The sequence below is a fragment of the Alligator sinensis genome, unplaced genomic scaffold (genome assembly GCF_000455745.1).
Source record: "Alligator sinensis unplaced genomic scaffold, ASM45574v1 scaffold278_1, whole genome shotgun sequence".
NCBI classification, from domain to species: domain Eukaryota; kingdom Metazoa; phylum Chordata; order Crocodylia; family Alligatoridae; genus Alligator; species Alligator sinensis.
This window is the reverse complement of record NW_005841952.1, coordinates 1,225,888-1,250,211: the sequence shown is the minus strand read 5'-3', so window position 1 is coordinate 1,250,211 and position 24,324 is coordinate 1,225,888. Positions and strand designations below refer to the sequence as shown.

The 24,324-nt window shown below is 47.6% G+C and overlaps 1 protein-coding gene across 1 annotated transcript; it reads left to right on the top strand.

Annotated features, from left to right (window-relative positions):
* Positions 1 to 836: 836 nt before the first annotated feature.
* On the top strand, positions 837 to 24,320 carry LOC106721997. Its single transcript, XM_025199997.1, has 11 exons — positions 837 to 919; positions 3,793 to 3,922; positions 6,096 to 6,186; positions 10,201 to 10,262; positions 11,331 to 11,541; positions 13,696 to 13,872; positions 17,904 to 18,024; positions 19,550 to 19,662; positions 20,530 to 20,619; positions 21,287 to 21,362; positions 24,296 to 24,320. Exons 2-10 carry the CDS (start codon positions 3,837 to 3,839, stop codon positions 21,323 to 21,325), a joined length of 990 nt encoding a protein of 329 aa, XP_025055782.1. The 5' UTR covers positions 837 to 919; positions 3,793 to 3,836; the 3' UTR covers positions 21,326 to 21,362; positions 24,296 to 24,320.
* The last annotated feature ends 4 nt before the right edge of the window (positions 24,321 to 24,324 follow it).

Sequence of the window (24,324 nt, the reverse complement as noted above, 5' to 3'; positions counted from 1 at the left end):
TTTCCTTTCCTCCTTTAAAAAGGGCGAAAACACCTATAAATGGAAAGTGAAACGAATCCATCCGTGTAACGTCAAAGACAAAGATGGTGCGAGTAGTGTTTAAAAACAGCCAGAGGTTTCCAACTTAAAAGGGTCCCTGCAATACCTAGAAGCTCACTGTGATCAAGCCCCCATTGCTCTAAGCGCTGTAAATCCAGAGACGGGCTGCAGGTAGCAGGAGCAGCATTTCCAGGTACGGTGCATGTGAGCAGACCATCCTTCCACGGGAAAGCTGGGTGTACAGCCGAGACATGTCTTTAATCTCTTGACTCACACACTTCAAGGTTTTGTCTACTGGACCATGCTTTCTTATATCATAGTTTGGCAGCTAAATAACTGGCTGATTTTTCAGAGGTACCGAGTTTGGAGACATCCAAGGTTGTGGATGCTCAGCACTTCTGAAACAAACCAACCAACCAAAAACCCTCGCAAACCCACCCCCCAGGCCACTAATCATTGGGTGCCAAAGCATAGGACATCGTTTAGACAACTACAGTGATTTCAGTGAACTTACACTAAACTGAAGGAACACAATAACGACTGAACCCTGAAAAGCATAGAGATTTTAATCTTGACCGGTTTCCCTAAAAAGGCACGAGGGACATCGCACAGTACCTAGAAAATGACTGAAAAATATACTGGCTGTCTCCAAGCCTCACCAACACCAAACAGTCCTCAACAACAAGCTGCACTATCACTCCTTAGTGCTGGCAAACATCCTGTGTAGCAACCCACGCAGGCACAAACAACAACGGCTTCCAGTTTGCACGCCTCCCACAAAGTGGTTTCGAGAGACGCTGGGAATGAGAAGCACCATTTTCAAAGCTGTTCAGATAAAGAGAAGTGATTGCAGCGAGGCTCAGACCATTTTCAACAAACGGTGCGTATCGCTCTAATATACTGTATCATTCTTCTGCTTTTTCCTTAATCAAGGTCTTTGACACTATCATTTCACACAAGACAATTTGTAGCCCTTGGTGTTTTGCTGCAGTGCAGACTCTGGCAATTTGGAGACCCGGTGGTCTGATGGGTGAAGCAAGATACCTGGATTATGTTCTTCATTTGGCAGTCACTAACCTTGCTTTACCTTTGCTTTTCTCTCCACACAGTAAGAATAATATTTACCCATCTCTGTGAAGCACTTCAAAGTCCTTGAATGAAAATGCTGTAAAAGCTGAAGATGTTATGGGGAGACAGGGAGTTTTACTGTGCTGTTGCAGGCCCGGGGTGGGAGCAGTGCTGACCCTGCTAAGTGCCTGTGCTCCACTCTCGGCCAGGCAGAGTGGGAGCAGGATGGGCTGGCGGGGCTGGGGACAGGATGGCGGGGCCATAACAGTGCAGGGCTGCAATCTGCTCCTCGCACGCCCGTGCCCATTACGGGGACGTGCGGGCAGTGGATCGTGGCTTTGCCCTCGGCCCCGCACTGTCACTTCCCCGTGATCCTGACCCCAGCCCCAGCCCCACACCTGGACACTGCTCCCCGTCCGCCTGCAGCCCTATCCCATCCGCCTGGCCAAGTGCACCCTGCCTGTGTGGGTCTGGGCTGCTCCCCACCAACCCACTCCGTCCAGTGACCCCAACAGTGGGTGTGGGGCGGATGGGCTGGGTAGCATGGCCAGGGCCGTGTCTGGCAGCAGTGGTGGAGACTGGCAGCGGCAGCTTGAAGGAGCCGCGGCTGTGGGGGCTGCTGGGAAGTGAGTCTGGCTGCCATGCTGCCCCAGCCCCCCTGCACACCCACGACCAGCTGCTGGTGCTGTGGCCCAGTCTGCCCCTCACCACCTGGGCTGAGCAAGGCCGAGGGACCTGCTGCGGCCAGATAAAATCCCTTGGTGGGCTGGATCTGGCCCACCTCTGGTCTAGATCTGGCCCACCCCTGGTCTAGTGGTTAGACAGCATCAACCATCAGGACTCCCGGCTTCTGTTCTCAGATCCACTCCTACAGTATTATGCGACCTTGAGCCACTCTCATCCATTTTTGTCTCATTTGAACCAGAGTAGTTATCTTGTAGTTTAATATTCCAGATTATTTTATTCTTAAATCCCTACTGCTAGGTAGTATAAAGATCCTAAACCTTCAAACCAAGGTATGCACATATTGGGTATCTTGTATTAAGTGCTGTAGGTAGTGCCCGATTGTATATAAAGGAACAACGTAGAGCCTGATTGTACATAAGGGAACAACGTAGAGTCTGATTGTATATAAGGGAACAACGTAGCTAAACATTTATCATCGGTTTTTGCTCAATTCACCAGAATACTTGCTTGAAGCTTGTCCTAACAGTACAAAGTGCTGATGATGGATCTGTAACTCTTTCTTTCCTTACAGTTCAGACTATTAGTAAAAAGTGTGCAGTAGGTTGCCTGTGTCTGCTTAAATTATAAGACCAGGACACGGTCTGGTTTATGCTGTCCCTCTCCTCTGAGCGTAGGATCCACTCATCCAGCGCTCTACATTCACAGAATATATCTGAATGATATGACAGAAGCAGTAGCTAGGGCCTAGCTGTAGATGCCAATACTGCTGAATCGTGAAAGCACAAAATTCAAGGATAAAACTTATTTTGGGACCGGGTGGAAAGAGTCAAGCTACATTGAAAGCATCTGAGATGCAAATAAAGTTTTCAGTTGTTCTAAGATAGGCTAATCAGTAGCCCAAACAGGTAAATCCTTAGCCTAAAGAGTCATGTGTGGTATCAGACTGAGATGGTTGCATTGGAGCACAGTACAACTTTACTCCTATTTTATTTTAATAGTTTAAAAAAAAAAAAGACCTTGTGATGAAATGGCCTTCATAAATGTGCTTCTGTGAATAATCTACCACACAGTAAATAGGACACGATAATAAACCCTCCGAACCTGAGTTTCTAAACTGAGACTTGAACCTTAGAATCAATGGTTTGCAGAAGATTCACTCCAGCTATTCATTCTCCTTTGGTGTCTACAGCAGCCTGTGAACATCAAGCTGATGCAAAAGTGCTAAAATATTGCTCCTGAGAGATTCTTCTGATGGTATGACCAGCGATATCAGAAGAAGGATTTCTTTTCTTGACATATCCAGCCCTGTTCTGCAAATTGAGGTGGCGACAATACTGCTCAGAGGGTCATCCAGACCTTCTGTTTTCAGTGGATTCCTATCCATCTCCTTGGGCTAGCAACACCCTCTAATGCACCCCTCCAGTTTCTCTCCTCTCCTTCCCACAAAGACAAAAGGCAAAAGTCATCCGTCAAACACTGTGTGGGGCCAGAATCGAATGGAGCACAGATCTGAAAAGTGTTGAGCTCTGTTCTGAATCTGTTTTCAAGAAGTCTCTGTTGATAGCTGGTTGGTACAAGCCGGCTTATCCCTGCTACTGCCCGATCCCAAGGAGACCTCACTGAGAAGCCTTGGGGCTATGCTGAAAAACAGCTATATTTGTTTTCTTATTTATAAGAGGAGCAGCAATCTGCAGGGCAGAGGTGGCTTATTTTGATCTTAGCCAGCCTTAGTTTCACAAGGGGTTCTTCTCCCCGCTGAATTATGGGGGGGCCATTGGGAGCACCAGGAAGAGATGAGGGTCCTTCAAAAAAGGACTGAGTGCCCTACAAATACTAACATCTCTTGCAAGAAGGAATCTCTCTCTGTCTTTCAAGAGGTGGGTGAGTAAACGTAGGACTGAATGACCTGACTAACGAGCTGAATGCTGTGTTGCTGTATTAACCCACTGTGTACCAAAGTCCGCTCCCCAACATTGTGATCATTTTTGTCTTGGGCAGTGTTAATCATCCGCACCCGCCGTCTGGCCTCGGTGGTTGGCAGCATGGAAGCGAGGGATGCCGGTCTGAAAACTTATGCTGAACAGCAAAGGAGCAAGAAGAAGGCCTGTTCCTCACGCTGCTTTCTGAGGTAGGATGCACAACATCTTCTCTAAATGCTCCTGTGGAGCTGGAGTTGGGGAAAGAAGCACCTCTTGATTGCAATCGTTACAAAAATCTGACAACCATTAGGTAGCTGGTGTGTCTAGGTGGCTGCTCATCATGTTGACCCATAATGTTTTCCTGATCCATTTTGACCCATACACTTAGTTTCTTGTGCTCCCCTGGCCGTTTGGTTGTATCCACCTGTTCTCTCTTCCTTGACACTTCCATTTTAAGCTTTTTTGGCTTTAGGGATTGTCTTTTTGTTCCCTGCCTGTACAGGACCCTGGTTTAGGACTGGAGTTCCTATGCATGTTATTGTTCCAGTTAGAAAGGGGTGTCAAATCCCGTTCCTCTCTATTTATGAGCTCCCTTGAGTACAGAGGTATTTAAATCAGCAAGTGCTAGAATTTGCTTTCTGAAACTCAGCAGGAAAAGGGATCGGGAAATGCAAAGACTCACTTCTTTTTGGCTGCCATATACTTGACAGTAGATTTATTTCCAACATCATCGTCAAAATAAGAAAGCACTTGTTTCCTTTCTGCAAAACTGGGAATAACAATAAGAAAGAAGGACCGTGCGGATGTCATTGCCCCATCTGGGCCAGTTATATTCTCAATGTTTCATCTTTTTCTTCTCATACCTACCCCATGCTAGCATCTGTTTCTTACATCTCATGCTTTGATCCGTGCAGGGGAGGTAGTAAATTGACCCTGGGATGCTTCTTGAAACAAAATCTCACTGCTGCAACAATTCCACCACCTCATTTCCCCAAGCAGCTCCTTCTCAGAAAGTCACCTTCCAGGGTAGATGTCATTTTGCTTCTTTCAGACAGAGGTATGGGTTTACAAATTCCTTTCTCCTTGCAGAAATATCATTTTGCAATGTTTTCACTTAAAAATAAAGTCAGGTTCTCATGCAGATCTCCTTGGAGGAACAAAGAACTGAAAGGAAAGAGGATGGTGAATATTTATAAAGACCTTTCCTTCCAGGTTCACCTGCCATTTGGCTTAAATAGATATTACAGATTAAGAAAGCAAGTTGGAAGCGGCAGTTAAAAATGTTCTTGTGCGCTAGTCCTTGCAGGTTTTTATGATGTCATAATTGTCCTAGAGATTTGACTGTCTAGAGAGTCCCACAGGGGGGCAAGAAGATCTGCATAGTAGACCTGAAACACCAGACAAAAATCATTGGTAAAGACTGGCTTCTGCTTCAGGCAAAAAGAAGGCTGTAAACCCAATATCCCACACTTTATAGCCATCATAAACACCCTCTAGTTCTCTAGCATTTATTGCATTTGCCCCTTCAGTTAGCAGAAACACAGCAGCAGCCTATTGTCTGCAGGCACCGGTATCTGTTTCATCATCACCTCATTGTCCCTCGGAGTTTTTGCATAAAGAATTGCAAAGTACACCCCCTTGATAGACTCCCTGCAATATTCACAGTCACATCTGTCTGCAGCTATCTTGTATTGACGGCCTCTGTTGTTTTAAGGAGAGTCACGCTTTGAGCATAGTTATCATGTCTTTAATAAGAGCTCTGATTTCTCCACCCTGAAGTCTGAAACGTAAGTGTTGCTGTCCCATCTCACTGCATCCATGCCTCTGGCTGGTGGTTGGCTTTGCTCTTTACAGGTTACAAACGCAGAGAAATATTTGATTTCTACAGAAACATGTCGGGGCAGCCAGAGCAGGTGGAAATAGCCACATATAGGTAGAAAGGGACTATTTTCAAGACAGAAAGGGTATTTAGATGCTGTTCTCCCATGACTGTCAAATGTGTTGAACACCTAACTCCACTTTGGGACTGAAATTTCCCCACCCTCATTTGAAGTAAGAGCTTGGATAGTTATTTCCTCTTGGGGGTGGGGATAAAATTTAATAAAGAATATCTTTTTCCATTAAGAATAGAGTTGAGCAGCATCTACACTGCACAAGGCTTGGGTGAGCAGCATTTTTTGTGCTTGAGTTATTTAACTTGATCACCAAAGTGCTTCAGTCTGTGGCTGGGGTTTGTAATCTTTGGAGGGAAGAGTTGACTTCAGTTATTAATGCGGAGTGTCGTTTTCTGGATGTTTGTTCCCCCTCCGCCCTGCTCTTCACCCCAATTTCCTATGCAAAAGAACAAAATGTTACAACCCCCACTTTTGAAATACTCAACAGAAAAGAAGAGATTCAGGGAAGAGAAGCCGTGTCCCATGAAAGAGGTGTGGTACAGTTTGAAGACGCACTTCACCCAAGCTGTCTCGGCCAGGTGAGGAGATTTGGCTAGGAATTCATGTCGTTTCATGTTGCACCTTTCTGCTTCCCATGCTCCATCGCACAAACCAAGCAGTGGCAGGAGAGAGCATGAGAGCCTGAATTGATGTGGTCAAAGAAGACCACGTTTCATCTTGAGATTGGGGGTTTTTTTCTGCATCTAGCCTCATCCCCACCTGCTTTGGGTCAATGAATGAGGCAGGGAGCTGAGATGAGCTCAGCACAAGTCTTCCTCGCTAGAATCCAGGCCGCATCCAGGTGCTTTTTAATGAATTTCTCCTGAAGCTGTCACTGTTCTTCCAAACTCCTGTGGCAATAGATGAGCTGTAAAGCAGCAGGTGTAGACACACAGGGAGCTGTAATTGCAGGGGTGCATATAGGTGGTAAAGTGGATAAGGGGCTGCTGTCCAGTGGACTGAAACAGCAGTGAGTTTAGCAGCTCACTGGGATCAGCCGTGGTTAGGGCTTCATTGTGAATCTGAATAGAAATGCTTCTAGGAAGCTTCCTGGTGATGGCAGCAAAGAGGCCAGTATGGAGGATCTGGATAACTTGCTAATAAAGGAGCTTAAAAAAAACCCAATCTTAATTCTGGATTTTCACCACTTGCAAGAGCCAGAGGTAGCTCTCAAGGTGAGCAAGTTAAAACCCAACAAAGGAAACAGTCCCTTATCAATTCAGGGCTCAGTTTTGGAGCTTGCTGATCTAACTGGGTTGTTTTTGCCGAGCTTAGAAGGACAAGATGTTCTTTTTATTCATTGCTCCAACCCAGAGGATCCTTGCCTTGGCTTTCTCCATAGCCGGGAACTTCTCCTGGGCTGCCAGGGGGTGGAGGATCTTTATCCTTATCAAACAAAGTATTTTCTTCTGACTAGTTCAGCCTCCTTCAATCTGGGTGCGTCGACATGTGACGCTACATTGCTGTAGTGACGCTCTACAGCGCCTACACGTGTCCAGCACCTACTTCACTATAGTGGTGCGCTCCCCCATTATAGCACACCGCTACGGCGAAGTAGCTGCTAAAAATAACCATGTGCCCATGCGTACAGTGCAGTGTGGGCAGTTACTGCACCAAAAGGAAGTACTAAAACATGGCGCAGTAACCATGTCACTGTAGGGCAACGTGTAGATGCACCCCCTGTGACCTAACTTTGTCATCAGTAAATTATGATGCCAACCATCCCCTATGCCAGCCAAATTCCTCCTTGGCTTCTGAAACTGGAAGGTTGTGATTATATTAGCAGAAACCATGTTCTTAACGGTCATCAGGACCACATGCCTTTGAAGCCAAATGAATCTGCCCGGCTTATTTCCTTCCTTTGTGTGAAGCGAAGACACGTGTGCAACTCCAGAATCACTGTCCTCATGTGATTACCCAATCGAGAACACCCCAGACTTATTTTGTTACTGCCTCATCGTCTCGATTAATGAGGTTTGCTCTTTTGCACATCCCTTGTCTTGCTCCATTAAAATTAGACACATCAGTCCAGCTGAACCAGACAGCAGAGGTGGCACAAGGATGAAGGAAAAAGTTTATTCGTTTTTTTCCAAAAGTGGGGGAAAAAACACTCTTGTACATATTGTTAATGAAAAGTGTTCACTGAGTTTCTATAGTTTTTATCCTAAACAGAACCATGCCATTAATCTGTCCCCTTCCCCAACCCCAGTCCCCCAAACTGAACGACAGATCTAGGCTGTATAAGGTAAAAGCAGGCAGTGGTAATATTTCTCCTGGGTTGGGTTAGTGTTGGTTAGCGTGGAGACATGCTATTTTTAGGGATGAGAAGGCCATAAGGTATCATTACGATCGTCTAGTCTGACCTCATCTATTATGCAGACCAAAGAACATCAGCCTCTACCCTCACCGTCAAGCCTATAATGCTATATTGCCATCAAGATGTATACATCAATACCTTCTACAGCGTGAGACAAGCACTGCACAAGTGTATGTCCACTACCCTATACTGTAGTTCCTGGAGAGTCTCCTTCAGCACAGCCAGCAGGGGACTATGCTTCCTAAGGACATTGATCCAGGTTCTCCCCCTAATACCACCCATATAGGCTGCAGGATGGGGACTGCAGACTTATTGCAATATTGTAAGAGCTTCTCTGTCTCCTTGGAAGTGCTGGTGTCTCCTATTATGACGGCTGTCAGCATGAGGGGAGCCCAAGTGATGTTTTATTCAGCAGCGAAGGCTCAGACAGACAGGTCATTTCAAAGTAACGAGGTTTTAAGTTCAGTGTTTGAGGAGCGGCCCTAATTTACACGTTAAGATTCACTGGCAGCCACGCTGGGAATGTCGGCGCGTCCTTTGGCATGATAAGTGATCTGTGTTCAGTGAGCCGACGAGGCAGCAATTTTAGCTGTGGCCTAGAGTAAATTAAAATGGCTTGGTTACCTTGAAAATGGGTTCATAACGGAAATAGTGGCTCAGGCTTAACTTGGTTTTCGGGAACAAGATGCTCAAGACAGGTTGAAAAATAGCTCTCTCTAGTGGACACGTCTATTTACATTTTGGCTGAATGCTAAGCCAGGTGGTTACAGGGGTGTAGGTTGTCCCGAATGCAAAGCCAGGCCCTTGACTTTCAGTGCAGGAGCTCTGCACACACCGAGCCCAGGCATTTAATTCGCAAGCATTCGGCATAGCTAGAAGTAACCAGAGCGCATGGGGGAAGTTAGAGGGAGTGAGTTCAAGTCTGGTAGACCACTGGGTCCCTTCTCAGGGCTTCTTGCCCTTCATTGCCATGGCTTCTGCATGCAGCACAGAGCCCTGAGTATGAGATACATGCATGAGGAGAGGCTAGAAGAGGGGCAGCCACGCCGCCACAGGTTTCCCTTTCAAATCCTGGGAGGAATTGATACAAAAAGCACATTGCATTGTCTCTTGTCCAAAGCCTCCCTCAGCCCATTCCTCTTGTGGGAGGGGGTTATGGAGCTGGATATTGGCTTGGAAGTTCAGACAACATGGTTTTTCAACGAGTCGACACTGATGGTGACCAGGGAGGGCTCCCCGTGGAGCTGAGGATGTAACACCTACACGAGCCTAAGGACCTTGATCCAGGTTCTCACCCTAATACCACCCCTTTGGGCTGCAGGATGGCGACTGTGGACTTGTTGCAATATTGTAAGAGCTTCTCTGTCTCCTTGGAAGTGCTGGTGTCTCCTTTTATGATGGCTGTCAGCATGAGAGGAGCCCAAGAGATGTTTTATTCAGCAGTGAAGGCTCAGGCAGACAGGTCTGAGGATGTAGCACGTACATGAGCCATGGCTGGGGGATGCTCTAGGTGAGTGCCTGTCCCCTGGAAGCACCCCAGTCATGGCGATGCAGGGAAGGTGCCTTCCAGATGCAACATCTGTGGCAATTGCCTTCCCCAATAATTGAGCAGGGGGTGGTGATCCAGACCTATCTCACTCAGGGAAATAGTTAGTACCGGAGTAAAAAGATGCCTGAATCCTCACCTGCAACCTCCCCTTCTCCCTTTTAGGAACAAGCCGGTATTTCTTTGCCCATACACTTGGAAGTGCACCAACCCATTTATCTCCAGGTTTCTGCTGGAGAAGCTGGATGCACTTATAGAGGCTGTCACAACATTCATAAAGGTGCAAGACAGCAGTGCCTCTCTCACTTGCTCCCTGTCGGATCCAACCGCCCTGAATTCCCTGAGGCTCCTTTGGCTTTATGCTGGAGCTTTTGCATTCAGCATAAAAAATCATTAATAAAATATCAAAGAGATCCCACGATGGGCTTGCTTCATGCAAAACCAGCTGGGATTTTGTTTTGTGGGTGGCTGTGGGAGGCGGTTTTGAGTTTCTGGTCCACTGTGGATTCCACGGCTAGTTCAGCAACGGCGGGATTACAGCAAACGTGGGGCTTGCTAATGGCTGATTATATGTTCATTAGACCACAGTTTTTCATCGAAGGAGGGGTGGTTAGACTGTTCCTGTGCTTTGTCCCTGGTGGGTTTTCTGTGCATGCCAGAATTGTTTTGAAGTACTATTCCATTTTGTAGGATCAGAGGCAACAACCACTGGAGTCCAGCAATGGGAAACCATCAAAGGAAGAACAATCTAAGTAAGTTATTACAATCAAGTTATTAGCTTGCTTTGAGAATTAGAGTAAATATTTACAAAGAAAGAGAACTGATGCTACAATTTGCAGGGGGCATTGACCAGCTGAACTGTTAGGATTAGTGGCGATAGATGGCATTTTCTTCAGCAGATAGACTTTTTGCGTGCCTGCTCCTGGGGATGGTTGGGGTGGGCGAAAGCTGTAGGCATTGTCACTAAGGCAGTGGACTGGGAAATTCTGTTTCTGCCCCTGCAAGCAGCCGAGTGAGTGACCTTGGGCCTATGATGTCCCTCAGTTCCTGAGTTTCCCCGTTGATATAGAAGTTTTTATCCCCATTTTACAAAGTGCTTGGGGCAGTACAGATGAAAAAAGTGTTACCAGGAATTAGATATTCTTATTGTTCCATTTTTCCTTTTCCATACCCCTTCCTGATGCCAGAGAGTACATTTTAGACTGAAGTGGTACTCCTATAATGTAGAATTACCCACTAAGGTTTCAGAAGGATGGTGCTGAGAGAGACTGCGACTGGCCAGTCCCACCATGAATTGCATTTACACTGCAGCCTTGATTTGCAGAGGCCAGGAGCAGTTTTGTTTCTTCTTAGGATGAGGGCATAGCCATAATGTCGACAGCGCTGTGCAGCCCCCAGGACAGCGCATCACTTGTGTCAAGGGCTCAACTCTGATTCAGCTGAAATAATGTCTGGCGGCTATTTTGTGGCTTTGGTGGGAGACGAGTCTGTTGGGTCTTAGTGGGCAAGGTACCATTTCACAAAGGTCCTTAAAACTCCTTGGAACAATTGCTTCTTGTTGGCAAGTTTGAGCAGAGAGGATCAAGACCAAGGACATGGAGACCAAACAGGGTCAGGAAAGAGGGTCACTGGGGTCATACGAGTAAATGGCAGAGCCAGGAGCAAAAACCAAGAGCCATAGCTTCCTGACCTTGTCTTCAGCATTAAACACTGCAGTTTAATCATCTTGTTTGAATTAGCAAACAAGCACCTTTGAACAGCAACCATTCAATCCAGCCGGTACGGAAAGACAAACCTTTTGCTTTTCACTTTTCTCCCAGGGCTCACTTCAGAGAATCCAGCTCAGCCACAAGCTATCTTCCCAACGTGTTACTGGATGAGTTGTTGATGGAGGTTCTCCGAGATTTGTCCTCTGATGTCTTCAGAAGTGCCGTGAAGGATTTCGTTGATGACTATTTAGGAAGGGCTGCCATTTTTGACAGCATGGATGACATCGTGACAGAGGTGGTTCAGACGATCTTGTCACCATTAGTGAGTAAAAGGATGTCTCTCATACACACCCACGTGTATATTTATATGTATGCGCCAGGATGTGTTGATGTGCATGTATCATGGTGTGTAGATACAGATCATGGGGCATGCATTAATGAGTAAAATGCACACACACACCTCTCTCTCTCATATACACACACAACAAGATGTGTGTGTGTGTGTGTGTGTGTTATTTTTTGTACTTGAGTTATTTAACTCAATCACCGCAGTGCTTCAGTGTGTGGCTGGGGTAATATATATTACACACACACACACACACACACATACATACGTGCATACATATGTTTGTGTGTGTGAGTGTGTACAAATTATGGGATCCTGAATTTGGAGCTGGTATCAGTTCTGCTTCTTCCAGCCCTGGAGAGTGAAGTTCATCTTGAGCATCCGCAGAACTGTGAATGAAAATGCAGCAGTGACAGAGGAGAATCCCTTACCAGTGTGCCTCAGGTCTGGAAAAGGGCCAATGTGGTCCCCATTTTCAAAAAAAGGGAGGAAAGAGGACCCAGGAAACTATAAGCCTGTTAGTCTAACTTCGGTCCTGGGGAAGCTCTTGGAGAAAATTTTCCAGGAGCACATCTACGAGGGGTGAGCAGGGGAGGTTATGCTTAGGGGCAACCAACACGGGTTTATTAGGGGCAGGGCCTGTCAGACCCACCTCGTGGCCTTCTACGACCAGGTCACAAAATCCTTAGACGCAGGTGTCGCGGTGGACATAGCCTTTCTGGACTTTAGGAAGACCTTCCACACTGTCTCTCACCTTATTCTCATAAAAAATTAGGCGACTGTGGTGTAGATGCCTACACAGTCAAATGGGTTGCAAATTGGCTGGAGGGCTGCACCCAAAGAGTGGTGGTGGACAGGGCATTTTTGACCTGGAGGGACGTGGGCAGTGGGGTCCCCCAGGGCTCAGTCCTCGGGCCCGCACTGTTCAACATCTTCATCAGCAACTTGGACATGGGGGTGAAAAGCACCTTGTTCAAATTCACGGATGACACTAAGATGTGGGGAGAAGTGGGCACACTGGAAGAGAGGGACAGGCTGCAACTAGATCTAGACAGGTTACAGGGGTGGGCGGATGAGAACGGGATGGGGTTCAACACTGACAAGTGCAAGGTGCTGCACCTGGGGGGAAGAACCAGCAGCACACCTACAGGGTGGGGAACTCCCTTGTCAGAGCAGAGGCAGAAAAGGATCTTGGAGTCATTATTGATGCCAAAATGAACATGGGCCGACAGTGTGGGGACACGGTCAGGAAGGCCAACCGCACCTTGTCATGCGTCCACAGATGCATCTCGAGCAGGTCCAGGGAGGTGATCCTCCCCCTCTATGCGGCACTGGTCAGGCCGCAGTTGGAGTACTGCATCCAGTTCTGCGCGCCGCGCTTCAGGTGGGATGTGGACAGCGTGGAGAGGGTCCAGAGGAGGCCACCTGCGTGATCCGGGGACAGCAGGGCAGGCCCTACGAGGAGAGGCTACGGGACCTGAACCTGTTCAGCCTTCACAAGAGAAGGCTGAGGGGGGGTCTGGTGGCCAGCTCCAAACTGGCCAAGGGGGACCAGCAGGCAATGGGAGAGTCCCTGTTCCCCCGAGCACTACCAGGGGTAACAAGGAACAACAGCCATAATTTGACCAAGGGTAGATTCAGACTAGACATCAGGAGGCGCTACTTCACAGTCAGGGTGGCCAGGATCTGGACCCAGCTTCCAAGGGAAGTGGTGCTTGCCCCTACCCTGGGGGTCTTCAGAAGGAGGCTAGATAATCACCTAGCCAGGGGTCGTTTGACCCCAGCATCCTTTCCTGCCACGGCAGGGGGTCGGACTTGATGATCTGCTCAGGTCCCTTCCAACCCTACCAACTATGAAACTATATAGAGACTGCCTCTCAAGCTGCAATGGGGTCCATTCAGACCTTCACCTCTTTTGCCAGGTCTGCCAATGAGTGCTGTTTGTGATGGTGTCTTTTGTCATGCAGACATCAGGACATTCATAATTGGACTTAGACCCAATAACTCACGTCACTAAGGCTGTCAGATAGCCATTTGGATGATAATGGATTTCAGTTACTGTCAATCTGGGCTAAGGTTTGTTTTTGTCCGATAGCTGCAATAACTTAGACAGCCCTTTTTCTTACTAAGGTAAAGCTGATGTTTCCTTCTGTGTTGGCTCAGCCTCGAGAGACTGTGCAAGAGATGGACTGTGAGGATATTCTCGAAGGGATCATTTCACATGTCATTGTGGAGGACGCCACAGCTTTAGCTCACTCAGTCCTTGGTGAATATGATGCCAAGCTGATTAAACTGCAGCAACACCAGGTACTCTCAAAGTATGTGTGGCAGCATGGGTTATTAATTTCACGTAAGAAATTAATTCCAATAGCCTGGTGAGAAACCCACCTGGTCCATCAGTCATAACAGTTAGTCACCACCTGATTCCAGTGTCCTGGTGGAAAAATCCCCACGGGTCATCAGTCTTGACAATCACCACCTGAGTCAATTGAAAAGCCAAGGCCAAGCTTGATGTCTTAAACACATAAGAGCCTAGTCAGATGGCAGAGGGCGGGGGTAAGAGGGTGGGGAGGAGGAGGGTACACTTTTAGCTGGGCAGCCAGACAGAAAAAAAGAGGTTGCTATCAAGACTATATGTAGATCTGAAATTAAAAGTACAGTGGCTTGATCACTAAGACGTATCGGCTTAACCTGGCTTGAAAACTCTCCCTTAAGGCAGCTGGAGTCACCCTAATTATTGTACTGTTTCTTTGGCTGTAGTATTTATCTATAAATATTCCTGCCCCAGCAGTTTCACGTGCGAGTGCCTGAAGCTAAGGTATGATTTTCAAGGGTGCCTGGCAACTTCAGCTCCCATGTAATTCAGCTATGCATCCAAGTGACATCGGGACAGGCAGGGAGTGGGAGAGCGCCTTGGGGAGCGCACACTCTCCGTTAGATAAGAGGCACAGCTTGGGATATGGTGGCACAGCTTGGGAATCGCCCTAGGTCACGCAGCGAAGCAGCGGCAGAGCCAAGAATAGACCCGAGATCTCCTAGCCCTGTTCCCTTCTGCTCTTTTATTTTTCAAGTCCTGGGATGGAGTTTGTCACATCAGCCATGGTCAGGGTCTGCCCGTGGAAACCGCATTTGAGGCAGAGCGTTTCAGCCTCACTGTGCTTGTTTCATGGCTAGCTAAACACGGGTTCTCAGTGTGGAAGAAGATGTTAGCAAGTTGACATTCAAAGCGTTTTCTCCCAGTTTTACATCAGTCTGATTCATTTTCTATTGGCCTGGCCGGGTGCTGGAAAGGTTTCCTCCTTTTCTGAATCGGTGGGGACTCTGGACACCAACTAACTGGGAAGGGCACTGACTCAAACCCACTTTGGATGCAACTCCCCTATCACAAGGGTGGAGGTGGCCCAGTCTGCACAGATCTGTAATGGCCAAGTTGTGGCCTATTAGCAACTAAAATGACTTAAGGCTATCAAGATGTCAGATTATGCTCCTACCCTTTTTCTCCCTCTCAGACTCTTCACTTCACCTCACTTCACCCTTCTTTCATCCCTTTTCCTTGCCATTAATGTCCCCTCTGCTCCCATGGTTTTTTTTCTTCCTCCTCCAGCTAATCCTCCTGGCCCACCAAAACACAGCTTTTGCCACCAGCACATTGCTCACTGCTTGTGCTCTTCCCCCCTGTGTCTATTTAGATGTGCAAGTTGTGGGGAGCTAAGTCTGTGTGTGTGCAGCACCATGCACAATGCTGACAGATTCCCAGCTGATCCTGAGTTTCTGCTGCCTGAACCTAACCTAACACACACATGCTTCCCTTGCCAAACAAGTGAGTTTTTTACTGGTACCTCATCGCTTTCCTGATGGGGCCTCAGGTAGAGACAGAATTTGATCTTCCTTGCAGTGATTTAAAATCCACATTAGAAACAGAAGTAACTTGGAGGAGGTGGAAAGGCATTTTGGCCGGATGCAAAATGCAGGAATTAGGGCCCAACGTGCAGAATCAGTAGAAGTCGCAAGCAATGGAGAGATTACATCCTGTCATACAACATGCATCTCGGCGTGTATTGTAATGGATTAGATTTATAAGAATAAAAACCCACACTCTGCTTTCATGTAGCTCTTGCTGACACACACACAGGATGCTTGTTTGCGGAGATTACACCGTCAGAGAAAGGAGGTTCATGCATCCCCGTCTGATATGCAAATGCACGTAGATAGGTGCCTGCATTGTACTCGGCAATAATAGGAATCGCTCTTTCCAGGTAATTAGAACTTGAAGGACGAGGTCTGGGAGGAATGATGTGCCTCGGGAGTGAGGCGAATTTCAAAGAGCTTCGAACAAACTGCAGTGGCAGCGCGATGGGGCTTGCTCCGTGCAGCAAGTAGAGTGGAACAAACACCCCCTTATTGCATGCAGGGAGATTAAAGGCAGCTGTATTAGATTTATTAATGACAATTAATATTAATTTGAATGGCAGCTTCTACAGAAAGGGCTCAGCACAGGGGGGAGGAGAGGCTTTTTCTGGAAAGAGGCAAAAAAAATCCTTTTCTGAATTAGCCCAGTGAACAGTAAGAACAGGCCTCCTTGTGCTTAGCCCAGCAGGACCCAGGAGTCCTCCCAGTGATCTGCCTTTCAGTGCACTGGCCCTCCTGTTGCTCCTACCTTTCCTCTCCTCTCCTCTGAAGCAGTTGGAGACATTCGTTGCATGCTCACAGGCCCCCAAATGAGATGACAAGCCTATTGTGCTAGCAGCTGTACAAGCCCTGATGGTCTTAGAGATTTAGTAGGCAGGACACACAGCATGTGGGGAAGGAAAGGCTTGCTAACCCCATTTCACAGATGAGGAACTGAGGCTTGGGGGCTATAAGAGACTTGGCTTTGGCATCACAGCGGGTCTGTGACAGCATCGAGAACTAAGGCTGCATTTCCTGAATCCCACTTCAGTCCTTTCATCCCAACATGTTGCTCTCTTTCTTCAGCCTCCCGTGGATCCTGGTCTGCCTGCCCCAGAGCTAGCAGCTGAGAGCAGGCTGTGTGTGAGGCACAAGGGCAGGAGGGTTTGCCGCTGCAGGGAAGGATAGACAGGACAGGATTTCTGCCAGCCAAATTTTCTACACTGCCCCGTCTCCTAGAGGCCAAAATCTCAGTGCTCAGACTGGCTTCCTATATGCGGCACAGCTTTTACACCTGAAGATAAACCAAAGCCTTTACCACCTGGAAGGGGCTCTAGCTTGTGAGCTAAACGGTTGATGCTAGTGAAATATTACCATCCCTCCTGTCTTTGATGAGTATAACCAGTGTGTTTTTTTGGCTAGTAAAGTGCACTCAGCTCAGGCTGCCTCTTGGGAGAGTGGAAGGAGGTTTTTGGTGAGCAAAGCTCTGGTTCCCTTTAGCAAATGTCATCAGATAGAACTGGAGCTGCACAGGGCACAGCGGGTTCACATCGGGGGCTCGTCCAAGCACCATCCCTTCAGCATCCATCAATTCACAGAGATTGTTTTCTTCAGCTACAAAAGTGCCTGATCCCCCTCTGCATTACACAGGCCAGCGTCCCAGCTTCTCTTCCCTCAGGGACCTCTGCATGAAGCCTCTAATTCCAGTCTGCACTCCCTGCTGCCCCACATATATGCTCGAGATCCAAAGGATCAGTAAGCAGAATGACTTGGGGCCATTGCCATCCAAGTGGTGTCCAACTTGTCTTTAAAGGGGTTGCTTTAGCTCTGGTTGCAGCAACCTCTGTCTTATCTTTGCATTTCAGGTCTCCAAGGTAGGGATGCAAAGTTCTGCTGCAGCCTCTAACAAGCCGGAGAACACACGACGGAGCCCAGCATTTGACTGCGGTATCTTTTAACATGCCTCTGGAAATGTCCTCCTCTCTGGGGCAACCGCCAGGTGGCACATGACAGGGATAGCAATCCCATTGTCAAGCAATCCCCCTACCAGCGTGGTAGCTACCAGCTGATAGCTACTACCAGCAATCCCCCTACCAGCATATAACTTAGTATCTCTTTGATATCCATAAGGAAAATGGGTCTCAAAGTGGGATTACTCCATTGCTAGCATTTGAAACGTTGCACTACTACATGTGTGCATGTGAGAAAGGGAGTGCGAGAGAGGATGAGAGAAAAACCCAGCCAGCCTAACACTTTTGCAAGCTCTTGGAAGCCGTTTTGGACCAAGGCAACACTGTATGACCTGTTTTTTGTTGACTAGCAAGGGAGCTCAACAGGAAGAAGGGGCAGATTTCTCTGTTTGAGCAGCACAAAAAGTTACAAGCAGCCGCCAGAGAAGAATTTCTGTTCCTTCTGAAATGTAATTAGAGCGTCTCTTCTTTCTTGCACAGGTTACAGCATTTGCGAGTAAACAGCTTATTGACATATTTCTTCTGGAGCACTTGATAGGAACGATTAGTATGCAGGACCCAGGGTTTTCGGGGAAGGAGCACTCAAGCGTGGTTTTGGCAAGTGAGTACTGAACCGCAGCGGGGATGGAAAAAAATCCCCCAACCTTGCTGCAACTAACTCCTGAACAAACCCTGCAAGTCCTGAACAAACCCCCTGCTCCGTGCTTGCTTAATGCTTTCCATCCACGGGACATTTTGCAAATGCTCGAGGGCCTGGGGTTAGTGTTCGCCAGTGAGAGTGTGCACACACACAAGCATTCAACAGTAGCCATTGCACTTGTGTAGTTTCCAAATATAGACCGTCCTCCTCAACCCCCCGGCAATGGACCTGGGAATAGGCAAGAACTGTCTGCCTCAAAAGGGAAGCAACATACCCTTGTGGGCAGTTCCCTGCCCCAGCCATAAGATCTGAGCTCTGCTGCCAGGCCATGGGCAAAGCACTGCGCCTCAGTTTCCTCAAGCATAAATAATGAAATAATGACACTGGACTTCTTCTTTAAAGCACTCTGAGATGAAAAGCTTATAGTAGTATCAGCAATCTTAGGAAACAGAGCTGGACCGGTGCCTTTTCTGCTTCTTTAAATATGCTTTAATGGAGGAAGAGGTCAGTGAGTAGATTATTTATAGCAGTGACTTGCCCACAGCCACCCAGCAGGGCATGCGGAGAGCAAGGAACAGGATGTAAAACCCTCAGTTCTGGCCACTGGAGATGATGCCTCCTCATACTTCAGCTGTTGTACTATACCAGGGGGAATCTGCAATCTTTGTTAAGGCTGACACTCTTGGTTTTTGCTTGTGTTTAGTCCATGTGACTATACTTCCCATAGAGCCATTGGGGAGAAAGAGGCTGTATGTGGAAGATCACTACAATGCAAATCGGAGTGCAGAGGACGCATATGGGAGCCATGCCTTTTGCGATCTTGTCCCCATGCTGATGACTAAGGCAAAACACAAGCATCATATACTTTGTAATATGCCTCCAGTTTCCCCTCTGTGTAACATCATTTTGCATTACCCCTGTAGCAGCACAGTGCAGTACATAAAACATGTGCTGGCGAGGTCCCAGTTGAAGGGCTCAGTCTAGCTGCTGGATTAGAGTCACCGGGGTTTCAGGGGAAACCTAACAGACCCTAAAGACCCAAATGGAGACATACAAGTGCAATGCAGCATAAGGCAGGACAGCTTTTTCAGAAGCTGAAGCAGCCTCTGTTGACTGTGGTTCTTCTCATCATGGGCATGCTCACAACCAAACTGTGTGCAGAGGTCTTGAGAAACTTAAGTGGGAAGACACGCTGTGCCCTACAGCAGGGGAGCCATAAACTTTGGTTGTATGCTATGCTGCATTTACTCTCACATCTCATCCACCTGAACCAATCCTTGCCCCCAGCAGGGCTGTTCTGTGCCAGGCTCGCTGCCATCCCTCGTGCCAGGTGCTGCCCCTACACAGTTAAGTGTATACCAAACTAAAAATAACACCGCTGCCAATTTTCCAGGGGGGAAGAGAAAGGGGTGGGTTGGCGGGGTGGAGGAGGGATTTCTCTGCCTGGCTTCTCAAACATCTTACCTGACTTCTTTTTCCCTCCAAGGCTGGATGTTTGATATTCTCATCAGGCAGTTTTTAAGCATTCAGGAGGTGCAGCAAACTACCTTGGAAAACGTTCCCCTGGGAGATTTCCATCGGAAAGCTTTTACAGAGGTGGTAAGTAGGCTCGTATTTTTAGCCGTTGATAATTTTTGCTCTCTTGTCCCTGTACAGCAGGGAGAGGAATCCAAGAAAAGAAAAAAAAAATCCCCCCACGTGCTCTGGCAGAAGCAGGGTAGCTGCATGGCTAATTAAGGCAGAAGGGTCGGATGTAACAGCAAGGGATTATTTAGAGCGGCACTTGTGATGATTACATGTTTTCTGCTAATCATGGCCCGCACTCCCTTCCATATTAAAATAGGTCAGTATTAAATACTCCAAGTTCTTTTTAACCCTTCAGATGCTAGGGGCATGGCTGGGGGCATCTCTTTCCCACCTTTGGGCCACCGCTGCCAGCACCTGCGGGGAGGCCTGTAGATCAGATGGTATTTTACGGCCGAGGGGCCACGTGTAATTTAAGTCCCTTCAGGATGAAAGGCATGAGCCTGGAAAAACCAAAAAAACCAACAAAAAAAAAGACAAATGGTTATATTGGAAAGCAACCACTAGATGGCAATAGATTAGCAATTTTTCATTCAACGGCTCCAGCGCAAAAATCCTAACAATTGGCAGATTTTCTGTGCCCAAAGGTTTCAGCTTCGCTAGACTGTCGCTGTCTCTAATCTGAGGGGATATTGCTTTGTCTTAAATTACTTAAGAGGTAAAGGCTGCTTCTGGTAATATCTGGAATTACACCTATAGTTTGTCTCTTATCTCTGATCATTACAGACCTTCTCTGTACAGCACATCCGATCTCCTTTGTTTAGCATTGCTTGATAAAATGTATTACTTAACCCCCCCCATAAAGTCCCTTCCTTCTTCCAAATCAGCTTTGTGCCAGTATTTCTTTCATAGGACACCTGGGATTCCCTCTGTGTGTTTCAGGCTTTAGATGTTATCTTGACCGAACTGAACAAACTGGCGGAGGAAGACATGGAAGATCTACGCCGCTATGAAAGAGGAGTCAAGGCCGAGGTTTGAATTTCTTTCAGGCGCTTCCTATCAATGCTAAAAAGCTAATGCGTCTGCGTGCGTTGCACCAAGACTGTAAACAGGTTGTGAGCTATTTGCGATCAAGATGCATTAGCAGAGTATGTGCGTGACTGGGCTGGGTCCTGCTTTAATAATTGCTAAGTATTAGTATAGACCAGGAGTCTCAGCCAGCAAGATCCTTTTAGGGGTGCTGCTCCTTGTTAGCACGGTTAGGTGAGCGGGCATGTAGACAATTCCCAGATAAACCCAGATATTTCAAATAGGAGCCTGTAGTATCAAAAACATTGTGACCTGCTGCGGGCTTTCCGAGTTCTTTGCACCGGACGGATTTCTCCTTTATGTTTCCAGTCAAAAAATGAGTGAAAACTAAGAGCTGGCGTCTTTTTGGAGAGGTGAGAGGAGGGCCTTGAGTCTAACGAGGGAGTGCCTTAAATCGGAAATAAATGAGAAGTTAACCAGCAGTGTAGACATACTGCCCATTACACGGTAACATCTGGAGTGAGACCCTTCAGATCTCTTTGTGCCCAGGAGAGACTCCCTGAGCCCTTCGGCGGTTCTCGTCTGGGCTTCTGCCCTTCCTTGAGACACCCTCTGCTGTGTTACCTATAAATCCCTTTTTTGATTGCTGTTTTCCTCACCTTCTTCTCAGGCATCCTTTCCAATACATCCACATCCCCACCTCATCTGATTCCAGATCCAAGAATCTCATCGTGTTTGCGGCAACGGTAGGGCAGGTCCAGGTACACCACCATCACCCTCCCTTTCCAGAGCCCTCCGCTAAGTCTTTTCCAGCACCCTTTGCTTCCAGCTTTAAAATAAGCCTGGTATGGTCTTTCCTGCAAGAGTAGAAGGCTGCACTTCACTTAGGCTGCTTTGTTACATCTCATGGCATCTCTCTAGTGAAAAATATCGTCAAAGCGGGATGTCTCGTTGGCATTTTGTGCGCTATCACAGACTTCGTGCCACAGCTGCTGTCACAAGTGACCCCCGCCCCTGGTCTTTGAGCGAGAGAGCGGTCTCCAGCACCAGGCTAAGTGTAGCGTGCCAGTTGCTGTCCAGCTACATTGTCCAGAGCTCCCATCTCCCTGCTCGCCAATGGAGAAATGTATTCACCTTGCCACTGGGCCCAGGTGACAGGGTTTTAATGACCAAAATTAGTATTACATTTTTCATTTACTCACCACTGAGGGTAGCCCTGCTGCTTGCCATGAATTAAGTATAGCAATTGCACACCACACTCACAGTAGAGCCAGCCAGAAGGGATTTGAACACCAGCAGTCCGATTTATTCGGTCCCTACCCCCAGATGACAGTGCCTCCTTCCAGGGGGGCTGCGGGGCAGGGCAGTCTGGTGCTGCCACTGCTGAGGCCTTTTCTGCATTGCTTCATCCCTCTCCAAGTGCCACTTTCTGGCTAGAAAACTAGACCCAGTTCAGATTCCCCACTCCATTTCTCTATGCCTGAATAATCCCCTGCTCCGTTTTACCTGATCATTCCCACCTTGGCTTCTCTTAGGACCTGGACCCTCAACCCTCCTTTGGCATATCCTATCCTGAGCCATGTGTTGGGCTTCCTTCAGTGGGCCATTGGCTCCACCTTGTTCCCTGGTTTCCAGTCTTTGAGCATCTCTCTTCGGTGCTTTCAGCGTCCTTTAGCCTTCCTGCACCCTTTTCTTACGGCCTACTCTGTCCTTTCAGGCCATAGTCCCATTGGCTTCTTGCCCACCCATCCACGTGCCTGCTTGTTTTAATATCTTTTCTGGCCAAGAAACCATCAGGTGGGCTGGCCTGATTCCCTCTTCAGGGAGTGATGTTCCCTTACTTTGCTTGGGAGGGTGGTTGGCAGGGAGAGGTGCAGGAGCGGCTGGGGCAGTGTGCTTCCCCTACTTCTAGGAGGCAGTAGGATTCTCTTTAAAAGACAATATTGGCTGTTCAGCCTCTCTCCTCCTGTCTTTGGCTAAGCTCTGTGGACCATCACAAAGAAGAGGGTGCAGTTTTTGCAGTCTAGCTGCTCCATTTCTGCTTTCCCTCAGGAACTGCACTGCACAGGTGAGACGACTGCTGTTCAGCTCATAAACAGTTTGCATTTGCATTAATCAGGTGCAGTCGCTATGATTCAAGGTACCTGCTTGAGGTTTTTTGGGGCCATCTGCTAGAAATGGTGTTTGCAATTAAACAAAAGGGCTGCCACAGTGGCGTCTGCTCGGGCAGGAGGGAGTTAAACTGTTTTGTTCCTTAGAAACAGTAGAGTAGTGTAGCAGCAAAAAAAAGCACATGCGCGCACGCACACACACACATACACACCATGCACAATTTTTAAGCAAAACCCATGAACCACTTGGAGTGAGAGCCAGGACTCAGGGATACTGCTCTTCTAGAGGTGCTTCATTGCTTCCCAATGATAAAGCATATGCAGAAAGTCTCCTGTGGTCGGGAGCACTAGAAGAAATGATGCAGAGATAGGTTTGCTTTTACTCTACTAGCATCACATCTAAATGCTGTATGCTGTACAAAATACAGTATGCTGTACTGCTGGCAGGAGCCTGCTACCCCACCCAACCCCTACACACACAGATCCTACCAGGGGGGCTTGTAGGAAAAGCACACCCTTACCATTTGTTCATGCACACTGAACAAATGTGTGCATGAACAAATGCACACATTTGTTCATGCACACCATTGGACCATTGGACAAAAATCCCTGTTGCAAGAAGGGGATTCATTTTCCTCTCTTGCTTCCAGCCGTTCAAAGCAGGCCTGTCCCTTTATTATTCTGCTGTTTTATACATCAGCAAGACTTCAGCATGCAAAATTAAACCATCGCTGCCAGAAAAAAGCTGTATTAGTCAGACCAGACTAGCTACTGCTCCCCAATGAGAGCACATCAAAGGAGCACGCGTGCAGCAAAGAAAGGCGCGCTGAATATTGCATGTCGATTCCGTCATCCCATTTTGGGCTTTTCAACACTTCAGTGAGGTATTTCATCCTCCCAGATTTGTCAACATGTTAGGGAAATGGTTTCTGGCATGTAACACAAGTAGCTGCTGTTTCCCTGGATGGCACTGCGATACAAAAAGGAAAATATAGAAGAGCTATTTCAGTGATCTGCCCTAAACGACTTTGGTGTGTGTTGTCTTTTCTAACAGTAATTTGGTTTGGGAGCGCCTCACTGGAAACTTTCTTCCTCTGAGGCATTTGTCATCATTCCCTCCACAAGGCAGCACTAAAAATACAAGGAGACAGATTCTGCTTCGCGCCACATGGGAAGCTCAAAGCAGATGAAATCCAGGCTGGCAAGATAGGGAGCTGCCTGGCTTAGGAGGGGCTAGACAGCACTGTGCCCTCCAGACAGCCTCACCTAGCAGAGTGGGTTGTTTGAAGCCAGGCAGCCCTGAGGTTTTGCTAAGTTGCACCAGGATTTTCACATTCTCCAATTAAGGGCAGTCTTAAGAGGGATGCCAAGTCTATTGAACAACACAGCTGCTTTTAATGACTTAGTCCCTGATATTGTTCTGCTGAGGGGCTCAAAGCAGTGAGTTGGGGGAAACTGAGCCAATGAGATTAGTGACTTGAGCAAGTTCCTGCTGCACATCAGTGGCAGAGCCAGAAGGGTGGAGAAAACCAGTCTCCTCATAACCAGTCCTTTGCTCCCACCTCTAGACAGCATTGCCTCCTGTAAAACGTGACGC

What these genes read in the sequence shown, in the direction of transcription:
- LOC106721997 (XM_025199997.1), top strand. Translation starts at nt 3,837, where the DNA reads ATGGAAGCGAGGGATGCCGGTCTGAAAACTTATGCTGAACAGCAAAGG. An exon ending in ACCCAAGCTGTCTCGGCCAG is followed by an intron (nt 6,187 to 10,200) that starts GTGAGGAGATTT and finishes TCCATTTTGTAG; the next exon opens with GATCAGAGGCAACAACCACT. An exon ending in TCAAAGGAAGAACAATCTAA is followed by an intron (nt 10,263 to 11,330) that starts GTAAGTTATTAC and finishes CTTTTCTCCCAG; the next exon opens with GGCTCACTTCAGAGAATCCA.